Source organism: Oncorhynchus mykiss, chromosome 28 (assembly GCF_013265735.2).
Source record: "Oncorhynchus mykiss isolate Arlee chromosome 28, USDA_OmykA_1.1, whole genome shotgun sequence".
NCBI classification, from domain to species: Eukaryota; Metazoa; Chordata; class Actinopteri; order Salmoniformes; family Salmonidae; genus Oncorhynchus; species Oncorhynchus mykiss.
Genome location: NC_048592.1, coordinates 6,771,688 through 6,789,268, shown reverse-complemented (window position 1 = coordinate 6,789,268; position 17,581 = coordinate 6,771,688). Strand labels below are relative to the sequence as shown.

General features: G+C 40.7%; 1 protein-coding gene across 4 annotated transcripts in view; it reads left to right on the top strand.

Annotated features, from left to right (window-relative positions):
• The window catches only part of LOC110508403 (serine/threonine-protein kinase STK11), a 47,007-nt gene that overhangs the window by 10,546 nt on the left and 18,880 nt on the right, over positions 1 to 17,581 (top strand). For all 4 annotated transcript variants that reach the window (XR_005040119.1, XR_002471301.2, XM_021588914.2 and 1 more), the window contains exons 3-4: positions 9,954 to 10,037; positions 13,511 to 13,600. Coding sequence is in view for 2 of the 4 variants with exons in the window: in XM_021588914.2 (XP_021444589.2) it covers positions 9,954 to 10,037; positions 13,511 to 13,600 (174 nt within the window). In the remaining 2 variants the exon portion in view is untranslated. The remainder of the gene's footprint in view (positions 1 to 9,953; positions 10,038 to 13,510; positions 13,601 to 17,581) is intronic.

Here is a 17,581-nt window from a genome sequence, read left to right as displayed (position 1 = left end):
CAACTAAGCAAGAAGACAAGTACATAATTGTCTAGTTTGAGAAAGACGCCTCACAAGACTTCAACTGGCAGCTTCATTAAATTGTCCCCGCAAAACAGTCTCCACGTCAACAGTGAAGAGGCGACTCCGGGATGCTGGCCTTATTGGAAATGTATTGTGTGGAATAGCCTTCATTTCTCAGAACAGGAATAGACTGATGAGTTTCAGGAGAAAGCTATTTGTTTCTGGCCATTTTGAGCCTGTATAAACGAACCCACAAATACTGATTCTCCAGATTCTCAACTTGTCTAAAGAAGGCCCGTTTTATTGCTTCTTTAACCAGCACAACAGTTTTCAGCTGTGCTAACATAATTGCAAAATAGTTTTCTAATAGCCTTTTTAAAATGATACATTTGTATTAGCTAACACAACGTGTCATTGGAACACAGGAGTGATGGTTGCTGATAATGGGCCTCTGTATGCCTATGTAGATATTCCATACAAAATCTGCCGTTTCCAGCTACAATAGTCATTTACAACATTAACAATGTCTGCACTGTATTGCTGATCAATTTTATGTTATTTTAATGGACCAAAAATTAGCTTTTCTTTAAAAAACAAGGACATTTCTAAGTGACCCAACTTTTGAACGGTAGTGTGTGTTATATGGTAAAGTCATACAAATTCAAGAGGGTAATTTTTCATTATCTCTTATTACAAGAATTAGGGCAGTATATGTTAGAAATGTCAAATTACAGTGCCTTGCGAAAGTATTCGGCCCCCTTGAACTTTGCGACCTTTTGCCACATTTCAGGCTTCAAACATAAAGATATAAAACTGTATTTTTTTGTGAAGAATCAACAACAAGTGGGACACAATCATGAAGTGGAACGACATTTATTGGATATTTCTAACTTTTTTAACAAATCAAAAACTGAAAAATTGGGCGTGCAAAATTATTCAGCCCCTTTACTTTCAGTGCAGCAAACTCTCTCCTGAAGTTCAGTGAGGATCTCTGAATGATCCAATGTTGACCTAAATGACTAATGATGATAAATACAATCCACCTGTGTGTAATCAAGTCTCCGTATAAATGCACCTGCACTGTGATAGTCTCAGAGGTCCGTTAAAAGCGCAGAGAGCATCATGAAGAACAAGGAACACACCAGGCAGGTCCGACATACTGTTGTGAAGAAGTTTAAAGCCGGATTTGGATACAAAAATATTTCCCAAGCTTTAAACATCCCAAGGAGCACTGTGCAAGCGATAATATTGAAATGGAAGGAGTATCAGACCACTGCAAATCTACCAAGACCTGGCCGTCCCTCTAAACTTTCAGCTCATACAAGGAGAAGACTGATCAGAGATGCAGCCAAGAGGCCCATGATCACTCTGGATGAACTGCAGAGATCTACAGCTGAGGTGGGAGACTCTGTCCATAGGACAACAATCAGTCGTATATTGCACAAATCTGGCCTTTATGGAAGAGTGGCAAGAAGAAAGCCATTTCTTAAAGATATCCATAAAAAGTGTTGTTTAAAGTTTGCCACAAGCCACCTGGGAGACACACCAAACATGTGGAAGAAGGTGCTCTGGTCAGATGAAACAAAATTGAACTTTTTGGCAACAATGCAAAACATTATGTTTGGTGTAAAAGCAACACAGCTGAACACACCATCCCCACTGTCAAACATGGTGGTGGCAGCATCATGGTTTGGGCCTGCTTTTCTTCAGCAGGGACAGGGAAGATGGTTAAAATTGATGGGAAGATGGATGGAGCCAAATACAGGACCATTCTGGAAGAACCTGATGGAGTCTGCAAAAGACCTGAGACTGGGACGGAGATTTGTCTTCCAACAAGACAATGATCCAAAACACAAAGCAAAATCTACAATGGAATGGTTCAAAAATAAACATATCCAGGTGTTAGAATGGCCAAGTCAAAGTCCAGACCTGAATCCAATCGAGAATCTGTGGAAAGAACTGAAAACTGCTGTTCACAAATGCTCTCCATCCAACCTCACTGAGCTCGAGCTGTCTTGCAAGGAGGAATGGGAAAAAATGTCAGTCTCTCGATGTGCAAAACTGATAGAGACATACCCCAAGCGACTTACAGCTGTAATCGCAGCAAAAGGTGGCGCTACAAAGTATTAACTTAAGGGGGCTGAATAATTTTGCACGCCCAATTTTTCAGTTTTTGATTTGTTAAAAAATGTGAAATATCCAATAAATGTCGTTCCACTTCATGATTGTGTCCCACTTGTTGATTCTTCACAAAAAAATACAGTTTTATATCTTTATGTTTGAAGCCTGAAATGTGGCAAAAGGTCGCAAAGTTCAAGGGGGCCGAATACTTTCGCACGGCACTGTAGATTTTGGTTGATTTTATAGGTACACTTAACCTAATTTAAATATTTGGCTCTACCGTAGGCTAAGCCCTTGGCACTCCACTGGTTTTGTTCAGAGCATCACCATGATCACTTGAATAGGTGTCATGAACTGGATGACCCAGACCCACATCGTCCACAGTCCTGTGTAACTCCGTCAGTAGAGCATGGCGCTTGCAATGCAAAGGGTTGTGGGTTTGATTCCCGCTGGGGCCACCCATATAATAAAATGCATGCATGCCTTACTGTAACCATCTCTCTCTTTCTATAAAATCGCAGTTTTCGAACCTCAGCTGAGGTTTTAATCACACAGTGGAGTTTATTTAATAATCTTGTGATGAGCTGCAGGCGTGTCTAAATATAGAGGAGCGAACTAATGCAACTGTCAAATGAGTGAGTTCTCACCGTGGGAAGTATTTAGAGATGGAGGAACATCTCCGTTTAGGCTGCTTTGCTTGCATGTAGAACACGTTCTCTGTACATTTTTCTATTGATTTTTGTTGCAAGTTCTATTTCGGTTAGATTCAATTAGCCCATTTCAAATGTGATTTTAAATTGACTTGATTATGTTAGTGTTGCTGTCTAGGCTACCAGCCACAAGTGTTGTTGTGGATGGGGCATTCATTTGCAGCGATGCAATGTTCTGTCTTGTATTGTACTCACACCCTCTAATTATTACTGTCTAGTACTAAGCACACCAGTGTGTGTCCTATGCTGTTGTGCACATGCCTGAGTTTCTCACACTTTTGGTGGGAACAGTGTCTGTAATATGTTTGGGCCCACCAACATAGACATGCACAATCTTATTTTTTTTAAGCATGTGTGAGAGCCATACCTAGCCTTATAAGGCCTGGCCCTGGATGCCATAGTACAGCACTACCCTGAGCCCCTCTCTCTCTCTCCATTCACACTCACAGCAGCCATCGCTTAACATTCCTGTCTGACAAACACTTCCTGCTTTCACTGCCCGGGGTTGCCACGGGGATGGACACCCTCACACTCTGCCGTTGCGCAATGACCATTCCTGTTGCTTGGGCGATGCCTCCGAAATTCCGAGCCATGGTTTGGAATGCCGCACACACACTCCTGAGTGGGGGAGATAGGGAGGTGTGTTTGTGTGTGGGGTCACGTTCTTTGAGTCCATTGATTTCATTTGACTTCTAGCAGGTAACATTTTAAGAAGTTTGTCATCATAATGAATAAGCTTAGAATTGGTGCACCGGCAGCTGTAGAATGTAGCTAAGGCCAAGTTTAAGCTATATGTGTAGAGGAGTGGTCACCAACCGGTCGATCTTCAAGGCATTCCTAGTCGATCACTTAACATTTCTGTCAAATCCAACTATAAAGGCTTGCGCTCTTCTTTTTTTGTGTGTGTTGCGCTGTTGGCAGTAGGTGCACTTGATTCAGAAGCCCTGTGTATGAGGTAGGCAAAATGTTCCCATTTTGAACCATTTCATTTTTCTGAAAAGACAAACTCCCCCTTCCCAGCAGACCAGGAGATCTGTGGCTAAATCGAGTGTGCCTACTGCGCTGGCTGATCGGATAGCTCAAATCACCATGCCCACAGCTTCCAGGACCCCAGCCACAGCAAAGTTTGATACTAGCCGGCATGAGATTTTATGACTTTTGAAACTATGACCAGAGAGAGACTGTTAAAAACAGCAGCTCTTTGCTGTATTCTTTATGAATGAGTTCATGTCTAAGTTTTTATTCAACACTACTACAAAATATTTCACATTTTCTGGTCAAAGGAACAACATAAATTCGTGCCTGAGGCAGAGGTTTCGCCATCAGGTGGAAGACTGGGAAAAATAGTTTGGAACGGTCATCCAACTCAGAAGTTCAAGTCTGAACTCTGGCATCTTTTCTAGAGCTCTGACTTTCCGACCTGAAGATCACCCCCCCCCCCCCCCCCCCCCCCCAGTTTTCTTGAAAGCACAATCACCATCAGATGCAGGTACCATCAGTCCAGTAAAATAAAACAGCTATTTATTAGCAAATTATTTTAATTTATGCTCAGCTGTGCCTCGCAAGTGCTGCACCAACTGAACTATTTTGTTATGAAAGCTCGAGATTTTAAATATAATATGGTCTGAGAAGAACAATATTGCCAAGCATATATATGCCAGCCAAATATGCTGTGAAAATGTATTCGGCCTACTGCACAAGCCTCATTCATACAGAACTGTTTTTATTGGGTTAATGTTAAATTCTTTGAAGTCATGTTTTTAAAAGAATCGGAGCAGTAGATCTCTGCTTGCTTTTTGACTGCAAAGTGACTCAAAAGGGTTGGTGGTCACTGATGGTCAGTCGATCAATTGTAAAACTGTTTTGTAAAAATGCAGGTTTCCGTCCTCCTGGACAGCATCCCACAGAGACATTTGATCCACTGCAGAGCAGATACTCTCACTACGCAGCGGACACAGTCCAGCGCTTTAGACGTCACAAAGCTGACGCTCTAATTTCTGTCCTAGAGAACAGCAGTGCTGCTAACTCCTCTTGTTGAACTTGAATGCGGAATGTTTTTACCCTTGAATGAGAATGATGATGCAGCAAAGGTTTATCAATTGCCTTTTCAGTACTAGGAAGTGAAGTGACCACAATTCTGATAAACATAGGCCTGTATTTACATCAAAGATGGTATCCCAAAACAATAACACTTTTGTTTTGTGGTGTTGCTCTGTACTAGTATGATTAAAGCAGCTTTCTTTTCCCTGCCTTTTTTAAATGGTCTGGCATGTATGCATTATCCCTTGCAGCAGTGTTTGTCCCTTTTGCTGTGTGTGTGGCTGCTTGCAGGCGGGATGTCTCTCTGACTCAGTCAGTTGTGATGCAGGCAGTAATTGTTGGGTATATAGCAAAGGACTGGGCCAGCCTGTGACTGCAGGCTAGTATGGTGAGTGAAACGGGCACACCACAGAGGGAGAGCTACAGTACAGTGTGTAGATTGTGTGTGAGAGACTGGCGACTTAGACTAGCGAAAGAGGGTGTGTGCGCGTTCCTGCCCTACATGGTGTTTTCAATAAGCTGTGTGCAGAATGCAGGCAGCCCAACGCTGTGCACTGAACTACTGGCTTAAAGACCGACTGCCCCTAAAAAGTATAACTGCCTATGTAGCGTCTGAGTCAGAAACATGTATTCTAGTGCCAAAATTGACTACAACGTGTAAATAGAATAATTTTGGTCATGAAGTCAGTCTCGTAAACTGAGATTTACGACATTATACTTTTTTTTTTTTTTTGTCATGGAATGAAGGGTACTGTAACAGTTTTTTTTTCTTGGGTTTATTTCAATCCTGCACACATTCACACAGCTGGCAGCACCCAAGTAATCATCAATTCAGAGCGCAGCTGCAGGAGACCCGAATCTTAATGCCCATGGTCAATTTGGTTTGACAGTCCATATCCTTTTGGAGCCTTAGGGACCATCAGTAAATTAAACATGTACATGGGACAATATTTTATAATGTCAATAGTGCCTAATTTCCATGAATTAACTTCAAAACAACTATACATTTTACAACTTCAAAATAACTATACATTTATGTACAAATATTGAAAGCATTTAATGATACAACTAAAAGATGTGCACCATGAAAATATTGTCCCATTTACATTGTAATTTAGGGTTGCACAATTTGGGGAATATTCAGAGGTGGAAACTTTACATGGGAATTAATATTAATACCATTTTAAATGTAGTTTTTTTGTCTCCCATTGGATGTGTTTGCCATATATTTACCATATGGAGACAGAAACATAAACCTTTTACCTTATCACAATTGACATAATTGCAAATGATTAAGTCCTTCCAATAGAAATAAAAATGTAGTTAGGAATTTAACTTTAATTAAATGAGTTGACTCTTCACATGGGATGATTTCACTGAACAAAATAAATACAATCTTGAATAATCCCCAATGATCCATCACATCTCCCCAAAAAAAATTTCAACATCTGTAAAATGATAGTCTAAACTAAAGCTTTGGTTGTCTTCCTCTCAGGCCTCCATGTCTTCTCCCTGAACCTCCTCAATGTCCACCTCTTGAACATCAGACTCTGAGGCCTCATCTTCACTGTCACTTTCCAACCTTGTTGAGGATGGCTCGTTGTCAAGCTCAAAAAGCCTCAAATTTGCCAGGATGGCCACCAATTTTTCAACCTTTGTATTGGTGTGTGTGTTCCCAAACAAGGACCAGTTGCACTCTGAGGCGGCTGATGTTGGTGGGATTTAGAGGATGATGGAGGCAACGGGAAAGAGCATCAGATCCACAAAGTCCCTTCCACCAGGTGGCTGATGAGATATGTTGGCACGACTGCCATATTGCATCCCAAGGCCCTTGCTTGGAAGTGTACTTCGCCAGACTGCCAAGAACCTTGCCCAGGCCAAGGTGGCGAGACATGGTAGTGATGCCACCATAGGCCTTGTTGATCTCTGCACCAGACAGGATTCTCTCGCCAACATGTACACTGCGGCGTGTACGGGCTTCAGGCAGAAGTTTTCACTCTTTTTGATGTTTTTCAGAACTGCAGTTTCCTCTGCTTTGAGCAACAGTGAAGTGGGCTGGGTTGTATGGATTTCTTCTCTTACATCTGCAAGCAGAGTCTGAATATCAGACAGGATGGCATTGTCTCCTTCAATCTGTGCAATGGCTATAGGTTTCAGGTTGCTTTACCACTCTCCCAAAATGCATCATCCAGGAGGATCCTCTTGATGGGGCTGTCCATATCGGCAGACTGTGATATGCCATTTCTTGGAGAGACTCCTTCCCCTCCAGGAGACCGTTAAACATGATGACAGCACCACCCCAACGGGTGTTGCTGGCCAGCTTCAATGTGGTTCTTCAATGTGGGAACTTCATGCACTTGGTCAGATTCTGCATCTTTGTTGCATTATTCACATATGATTTGGCACAACATTTGCCAATATACACAGCTTTTCCTTCTACATTAGCTGCAGTGAAATGTCTCCACACATCAGATAGTGCCTGTGGCATTTTCCTTTAAAGATTAGAAAAAATGAGTAAAACAAAATACAATTCCATGTACACATAAATAGTTCAACAGTTAGATTAAACAACTCCTTTGTAAGATAAATGTTATAAAATGAATGTTATAAAATTAAACCTGTATGGAAACAGGTGAATTAACACTCCTCAGTTAGCAGGCTCAAACGAGCTAAAACCCACGTTATCAAAAACAAACTCGCAGAAATTGTTAACAAGTCAGAAATTATTTAACTTCTTATGGACGTGGTTCCTGCACAGGAACACATCAGCGGAAATTTCAGAGCGCCACCTATAGTAGTATAGTACTCGATAAATCTCAAACTTTCATTAAAACACACACGCAAGATACTCAATTAAAGCTACACTCGTTGTGAATATAGCCAACATGTCAGATTTGTAAAATGCTTTTCGGCGAAAGCATGAGAAGCTATTATCTGATAGCATGCACCCCCCCAAAATACCTGAACGAGACCTAAACAAAAGATTTTGCGGTAGCCGGCGCTACACAAAACGCAGAAATAAAATATAAAACATTCATTACCTTTGACGAGCTTCTTTGTTGGCACTCCTATATGTCCCATAAACATCACAATTGGGTCTTTTTCCCGATTTAAATCCGTCAAAGTATGCCAAAAATGTCCATTTATGAAGGCCGTCTGATCCAAGGTAAGATGCACCTTTACACGACGCAACGTCACTTTTTAAAATTAACAAAGTTGCCTATAAACTTTTACAAATCACTTCAAACTACTTTTGTAAACCAACTTTAGGTATTAATAAACGTTAATAATCGATAAAATTGATCACGGGGCGATCTGTATTCGATAGCAGCAAGTCTTGAAATCATCGTCCATTTTTTTCACTTTCATAATTTCCTGGGTGCACCCCAAGACAGGAAGTGCCTATACGTCATCCCACCAAAGATAAACGTGCAAAGAAATGCCCGTATTGGCGACATCGTGTGGAAGCTGTAGGCGTTGTAAGCGGAACCTCATCTATTTTCTATCGCCTTAGACAATTCAAAGACTGGCGGATGAATTTTTTGTTTTTGTTTTTGGTGAACAGTTTTCCCTGGGATTTTTACTCCTGAACACGTTCTGTTATAGCCACAGACATGATTTAACCCGTTTTAGAAACTTCAGAGTGTTTTCTATACACACATACTTATTATATGCATATACTATATTCCTGGCATGAGTTGCAGGACGTTGAAATGTTGCGCGATTTGTAAAAAAAAGCTGCGAAAATTCGCAGCATCCTTAACATGTTTTAAACACACTTTGCTGTTGGCTACTATTTACTAGTTAACAAAAAATAATGTATGTCATAAAATATATTCACCCCACCCAATATTGTAATCAAAACTTACCAGAAAGCATGAAGTCCTTGGCTCAGACAGTGTAGTAGTGTGGGCTCAATAGCATCTCATTAGTGTGTAAGATCTTGAGAATTAGCTGTACATGTAATGGAAGAATGCAATGTGCATGCAGAGGGTTGCAAATCCATTGAATTGGGGATAGTTTAACCAAAATATGTTGCTTTGTGTATCCCACAAAAAAGATTCACTGGTATAAGCTAACTTTATTTGATGAATTTAAGAAAAATTCCCGGGCTTAACTTCCCATGGAAAATTTCCGGAAATTTCCCGGAAAGTTTCCGACCCTTTAACCGTCCCAGAGATGGGCTATCCAATGTCAAACCAGCTTTGCCACGGTCGGAACCCCAGTTGGCTGAAGCTAATAGCCGAAAGAAGTTTGCTCTGCGACTTCAAGACAGGACTTGGTTAAACGGTTTCAAGTTATCTAGAATAGTTTGTGACTGTGTACTGTTTTGGCAGAGAGAATGTATAAACTCTTGCCACGTACGAAACCCACATTAACCCCCCTGCCCCAAAGACAACTCTCGTTTGGCTTCGGTCATGGCTGCTTCATTTCTTATTAATGACCAAGCTGAAAAACTAGGCCAAATCAGTAAGTTCAGCACCTCTGTAACTAACCTATTATTGTACAACACTTAAGATTAGCCTATTATGAGAACATTTACTCATGAAAATGCACTTTCAAATGTAGCCGAGATTTCCTTCCCATCCAGTTGAATGACATGGATAATTCAAACCCAGTCATTTTAAAAACAAGGACGCTTGTTTTGAAAGGGGATGTTTCTCTGTGACGTAGACTGAGGCATAAATACACGAACACTTTTGGCCTGCCTCGTTTGTGTTTGCTCCCTTCATGCAGTAGCTGTAGTCATTAGTGGCAGGCCGGCTACTCTGTAGCAGATGAATGTGGAGTCTCCTGGGGGTTTGACATGGTGGTCATTTAAAGTTCCCCCTCCAGCGCCAGTTTATAGAGCTGTCTCAATGAGCTTAGCCACCCCAATGTGTCGTTCACCCTTTCTTCTGCTGTTATATTCACCTTAATGCTTCATTCCCCCTGAAGTCTACGCATAATTTCTTTTACGATGTGCTATTTATTTATTTATTTTTCAATTTCACCAATGTTTCAGTTGTGATGCCTGTGAGGGAGTTTCATTTGTAACATCTCTAACCTTATTTGTCTCTTGGTTTGTTTGTGTTTCAGGGAGATCCAGCTGCTACGGAGACTCCAGCACAAAAATGTGATCCATTTGGTGGATGTGTTGTACAATGAAGAGAAGCAGAAAATATATCCTTTCTTCTGTGTGTGTGCACGCCAGGGTTTCTGTTAGGAAAATGTGACACTGGCCAACGTGACCTGGGAGATTTAAATTTGACCATAGGCATTGGATTGTATCCCATTTAGGGCGTCCACCCACTGTGCTCAGAATGACAAATCACATTTAGACTATTGTAATGCATCTTAACAGAGCATATAACTCCTCTAATGAAGAAACCAATAATACAAAATGTTCAAACATTTGCCAGAAAGCAATTCTGCTAGCGGTTCATATGTGACATATATAAAAAATCTTATTTAGGAACATAGAAACGGGGAATCTGAAGATGTAACAACTAGGACTTGGCTTCTGGACAATGAAAGAAAGTTGATATGAAAACTAATAGAAGAGGAGAGAAATGGCATACGAGGTATTTCATAGGCCGGGGTGTCTAGTAACTTCCCCTAAAGTACATTGAAATACATTTGCCAAAAGCTATATAATTACTCCTGTCTATACAGAAATGAAAGAACTCATTCAAAATATTTCACCAGAGAGCATGATTTAGGAATAAAATATTATTTTGATTATTTAAAAAATAGTGCGTATTTGCCTATGCCTATTTGGGCAGGGCGCATGGCAGTAGGCCTAGCTGATTAGCTGTCTGTGAAAAGTGACTAAAATATGTGTGAAGATGTGTCTTGTCTTTAAAAGAAGGGGAAGGGTGTGTGGCTAATACAGTGGGGCAAAAAAATATTTAGTCAGCCACCAATTGTGCAAGTTCTCCCACTTAAAAAGATGAGAGAGGCCTGTAATTTTCATCATAGGTACACTTCAACTATGACAGACAAAATGAGAACATTGAGTGAGAGGTTATTTTCCTGGCAACACACTCCCTTTTCCGTTTGTAGTCTGTGACTGTCTGTACACCCTGCCACATACTTATCGTGTCTGAGCCGTTGAATTGCCACTCCACTTTATCTCTACTGATCTTTTGCCTGTTTGTTTGTTTGCCTTACAGAGGGAATAACATCACTGTTTGTATTCGGCCATATTCCCAGTCACCTTGCCATGGTTAAATGTGGTGGATTGCGCTTTCCATTTTGCGTGATTGCTTCCATCTATCCACGGTTTCTGGTTAGGGTAGGTTTTAATAGTCACAGTGGGTACAACATCTCCTATACCCTTCCTGATAAACAAAGTCACTATCAGTGTATTCGCTAATGTTATTCATAGAGGCTACCCATAACATATCCCAGTCCGTGGGATCAAAACAATCTTGAAGCGTGGATTCCGATTGGCCAGACTAGCATTGAATAGTCCTTAGCACGTGTACTTCCTGTTTTGAGTTTCTGCCTTTAGGAAAGGAGGAGCAAAATGGAGTCGTGATAAGATTTGCTTAAGGGAGGGCGGAGGAGGGCCTTGTAGGCATCCCGGAAGTTTGAGTAGCAGTGGTCGAGTATTGACTCGGGTGTGAATACTTATGTAAATGAGGTATTTCTGTATTTCATTTTAAAATAATTAGCTAGAATTTCTCAATATGTTTTCACGATGTCATTATTGGGTTTTGTGTGTAGATGTGGGAAAACAACAACAATTTAATACATTTTTAATTCGGGCTATAACACAAAATGTGAAATGGGTCAAGGGGTATAAATACTTTCTGAAGGCACTGCATGTCACCAGTAGTAAATGTACCGTTAATCCCCATAATTTGGTTACATTCATTTCTGTTAATGCATGTACTAATTACAGTAAATGCCCGTTCTCAAGCTACACTTGTGAGAGACAAGTTTTATTTTAATGACCATCGTTTACAAGTTTACGTTTTTTAATTGTCTTGTTTTGAGTGCTCCATATGAGCATGTTTGGTTTCACTGTCCTGTTCATGATGAGGGAGCGTGTGCCTGAGCATGCATAGAAGTACCTGGCTTGCTGAGTGAAAATGTAGGAAAGTGCCAATTTGGGGATATCTGATTTCTGATATTCTTAACTCACCACAACCACCATTAAAAAGCTGAGTTTTTGCGAATGATAATAGTTCCTCACATTATTTAAAATCTTTCCGACAATCTCCCGGCCTCAATCACCAAGTCTCTGTAAAAAAGACCATTATCTGATCATCCCATATCTCCAGTGGAAATAATACCTGAACACTTTTCCCTTGCTCAAAGACCACTGTCTGTCCCAAACTCACTGACATGGGAAACTACAAGGGCCAGGAATAGGCTAGTTGATACAATGTTGCAAGTTAGCAAGCAACAGCTTCAGCTGGACCTTTGTTGATACATTTGATACAATTGCTGTGCTTCACTAGCAATGGTTCACATCAAGACAAATAAAAAGGGTGGCAGACGGGCTGAGTAGAGAGATGAATGCTATTGGAGAATACTTTTCATCTGGATATTTTATACAGTTTTTATTCGTCAGCTTTATGTATTTTTAATTAGTTAACAATGTACCATAACTGGGCTTATAAAAGCGAGAGAAAAAATTGGCCATGGTACTGTTTATCCATATTAAGAAGCTGTAGCTAGTATATTTATTTGCGGATTAATTGTGGGGAACTGTGGGTATCTGACCCGATGCAGGACTCTAGTGTGTTCCCTTCTCTACCCTGCAGCAGTGGAGAGACTCCTGACACAGACATGACTTCGCAGTTAGCTCTGCGTCATCCCCAGGCCTTTCTCTCTTTCTCTCTCTTTCTCTCTCTTTCTCTCTCTTTCTCTCTCTCTTTCTCTCTCTCTTTCTCTCTCTCTTTCTCTCTCTCCTCTTTCTCATATATATAAATAAATAAACTACAAAATCTTCTCTTCGCCCCATGGCAGAATGTGTAGAATTGCCGCAAACTTGCTTTAAAACTGCAGCATTTTCTCTACAGCCCATGGCAAAATATGTAGAATATATATATTTTTTTACCCCCATCAAAGTTGCCCATCCCTGACCTCTAGGTTTTCTTGAAGATAATATCTAATTGGTTTATATCTAGTTTTTGCCTTATCAATTTATCTTGTAGTTCCAAGATAACCTGTGTTGCTGCTGGTTCAAAGCATTGGAGAAACTCACCTAGAGTAAAACAAATGCCATATTTAATCAATTTCCCACTCTGAGACAGTGTTTCTTAAAAAAAAGATATATATATATATATATATTTTTTTTTAATTAACCTTTTATCTAACTATGCAAGTCAGTTAAGAACAAATTGTTATTTACAATGATGGCCTACCGGGGAACAGTGGGTTAACTGCCTTGTTCAGGGGCAGAACGACAGATTTTTACCTTGTCAACTCGTGGAGTCGATTCGGCAACCTTTCGGTTACTGGCCCAACGCTCTAACTAATAGGGTACCTGCCGTCCCCGTTACCTATATGCATTCTGTTAGAAGAAAATGTCTTTCCCTTTCTGTTGTATTTTAATGGCTGTTTAATATGGAACTTTTAATGTGTAAATTCTTCTCATTGCGCTGTTGTGTTTTGAGTATTCCCTTGACTGCCCATCTTACGTATATGGTGATGGAGTATTGCGTATGTGGGATGCAAGAAATGCTGGACAGCGTCCCAGAGAAAAGATTTCCAGTATTTCAAGCTCACGGGTAAGTTTCTTTCTCTCTTCTTTCTCTCTCGTGCTCTTTTTCTCGGCAGCTCCCTAGCGCAACAGCTATCTCTCGCTCACCATTTCTCTATTGTTCTCGCCCGCCCTTTATCTATTTTGCCATCTTTCTCGCCGTCTCTCTCTCTCCCTCTCTGCCTCTAGCCCCCCCCATTCTTGTTCAATTGCACCATCTCTCTCTCCCTCTTATTTTTATTTTATTAGTCTGAGCTTCTGTTCAGAGTCTACTCCAAGACTAAGTCTAGGCCCTGGACTGCAGAGCTCTCCATTGCTGATAATGCTAAGACTGTTTTGTTATTGCTTGAGTTTTTTGCTAAAAGTAATTTTTACCCATTACTTTTAGGGAGCTCTTAGAGTTCTATTACAGTAAGGTATTAAGGTACTTAACCCTCATACTACCACCATATTGAACATACATGGATTACCAACTGGAGTAATTTTGACCCCAAGAAGAAACTGTTGGAAAATGCAACAGTCATAGCAAAATATCAACTTAATTCTCATTAAAACATCATTAGACATGTAAATAGGGTTATCAATTTATTTATTTTTTACTTGTTACATCCGTTAAGTGATTGATAATAATCGGCTAATTTGTTTAATGTCATTACATTAAGATATGGGGGAAGGTGGGATCATGGCTATATTCAATAAAATTCACAAGTTGATTTAACTTATGTTTAACCCTTTCTCATGGTTGGTGTTTTGATGGATTTGTCTGAAATCGTTTGACATGAAGCATTTACTTTTCTGTCATTACATTTATGGCACTGTATGTACTCATTATACGGCATCATTCGGTGCTTTCAGAAAGTATTCAGACCACTTCCCTTTTTCCACATTTTGTTACGTTACAGCCTTATTCTAAAATGGATTAACTAAAACAATTTCCTCATCAATCTACACACAATACCCCATAATGACAAAGCGGGTTTTTAGAAATGTTTGCAAATTTATGAAAAAGATACCTTATTACCTTGAGCTCCGGTGCATCCTGTTTCCATTGATCATTCTTGAGATGTTTCTACAACTTGTTTGGAGTCCACCTGTTGTAAATTCAATATATTGGACATGATTTGGAAAGGCACACACCTGTCTATATAAGGTCCCACAGTTGACAGTGCATGTCAGAGCAAAAACCAAGCAATGAGGTTGAAGGAATTGTCCTTCGAGCTCCGAGACAGGATTGTGTTCGAGGCACATATCTGGGGAAGGGTACCACAACACTTCTGCAGCTTTGAAGGTCCCCAAGAAGACAGTGGCCTCCATCATTCTTAACTTCTTTGGGATAGGGAGCAGCATTTTCACTTTTGGAAGAATAGCGTGCCCAGAGTGAACTGCCTCCTACTCGGTCCCAGATGCTAATATATGCATATTAGTATTGGATAGAAAACACTCTGACGTTTCTAAAACTGTTTGAATGATGTCTGTGAGTATAACAGAACTCATATGGCAGGCAAAAACCTGAGAAAAAATCCAAACAGGAAGTGTGAATTCTGAGGTTTGTAGTTTTTGAACTCAACCAATATCCCACTGTTTCTTCGACCTGTAATATAACTTTTTGAACGTTTCTTCCGAATGGACCAGATCGCGCATTTGGATTTGTTTACCAAATCCAATTGGACATAAATGATGGACATTATCGAGCAAAACAAGCATTTATTGTGGAACTGCGATTCCTAGGAGTGCATTCTGATGAAGGTCATCAAAGATAAGTGAATATTTATAATGCTATTTATGAATAATGTTGATTACCCAACATGGTGGATATTTCTCTGGCTGGTTTGGGCGCTGAGCTCCGTTCTCAGATTATGCTTTTTCCGTAAAGGTTTTTTGAGATCTGACACAGCGGTTGCATTAAGGAGAAGTGTATCTATATTTCCATGTCTAAAACTTGTATTTTCATTGACATTTATAATGAGTATTTCTGTGAATTCATGTGGCTCTCTGCAATATCACTGCATGTTTTGGAACTACTGAACGTCACACGCCAATGTAAAATACGATTTTTGGATAGAAATATGAACTTTACAGAACAAAACATACATGTATTGTGTAACATGAAGTCCTATGAGTGTCATCTGATGAAGGTCATCAAAGGTTAGTGATCAATTTTATCTCTTTGTGCTTTTTGTGACTCATCTCTGGCTGGAAAAATGGCAGGGTTTTTCTGTGAGTTGGTGGGGACCTAATGAAATTGTTTGTGGAGCTTTCGCTGTAAAGCATTTTTTTAAGTCAGACTGTGGCTGGATTAATGAGAATTGTATCTTTAAAATGGTGCCTAATACTTTGAGAAATTAGATTTATTAGATTTCTGTTGATTTTGTATTTGGCACCCTGCAATTTCATTGGCTGTTGGCGAAGGATTCCGCTAGCGGAACTGGGTCGTAGATAGGTTAAGTGGAAGAAGTTTGGAACCACCAACACTCTTCTTAGAGCTGGCCAAACTGAGCAATCAGGGGAGAGGGGCCTTGGTCAGGGAGGTAAACAAGAACCCGGTGGTCACTCTGACAGAGCTCCGGAGTTCCTCTGTGGAGATGGGAGAACCTTCCAGAAGGACAACCATCTCTGCAGCAATCCACCAATCATTTCCTTTTTGCCAGAGTGGCCAGATGGAAGCCACTCCTCAGTAAAAAGCACATGACAGCCTGCTTGCCAAAAGGCACCTAAAGGACTCTCATACCATGAGAAACAAAATTCTCTGGTCTGATGAAACCAAGATTGAACTCTGGCCTGAATGCCAAGCGTCACGTCTGGATGAAACCTGGCACCATCCCTACGGTGAAGCATGGTGGTGGCAGCATCATGCTGTGGGGATGTTTTTCAGTGGCAGGGACTGGGAAACTAGTCGGGATCGAGGGAAAGAGGGAAGTACATAGTGATCCTTGATGAAAACTTGCTCCAGAATGCTCAGGACCTCAGACTGGGGCGAAAGTTCACCTTCCAACAGGGCAATGACCCTAAGCACACCGCCATGATATTGCAGGAGTGGCTTCGGGACAAGTCTCGGAATGTCCTAGACTGGCCAAGCCAGAGCCTGTACTTCAATCCAATCGAACATCTCTGGAGAAACCTAAAAAAAAGCTGTGCAGCGACGATCCCCATTCAACCTGACAGAGCTTGAGGATTTGCAGAGAAGAATGGGAGAAGCTCCCCAAATACAAGTGTGCCAAGATTTGTACTGTCATACCCAATAAGACTTGAGGCTGATATCGCTGCCAAAGGTGCTTCAACAAAGTACTGAGTAAAGGGTCTGAATACTTATGTAAATCTGATATTTCAGTTTTTTTATATTTTTTTTAAATCTGTAAAAAATTAAACTTGTTTCCTTATCATTTAAGGGGTATTGTGTGTAGAGTTATGAGGAATAAGGCTTTGACGTAACAACGTGTAGAAAATCAAGGGGTCTGAATACTTTCCGAATGCACTGTATACCATTAGCAGACGTATAAGAGTTCTCAGTCCGAACCCGATGGGGCCCAACTGCTGCTGGGCCTCATTCTGTGTTATGGGTTTGCGGTGCTGTGTTAATCTTAACTGTGCGTGTCTGTGCACCTTTCACTACTGCTCTCTCTGAGCAGCAGGCACTAGCGGCGTCAGGATTCCGATATTGGCTGGGCCAGAGAAATTCGTGGCCATGATGAAGCTTTTTTTCTGATCATTAAAATGTTTCATATTGCAATACGAATAGGTTGGAGTGCATTCGATAGAATGAGGATCCACAAGACCACCACAGACAGCTCATCTCAGAATCAGGAGAAGCCCATATTCTCACAGTATGTGAGCGGAGTTGAGCTCAACGCCCTTTCCAGCCACTCCGCTAAAAACCGTTAACACGCTTACAGGAAGGGGGGAAAACTCGCTTCAAATTAGCTTCATAAATGTTTTGTTTAAAATCACCATTTAACCAACACCTATTTATCTTTGACTAAGTGGACCTACCATTTTGGGTTTGATGTTTTGA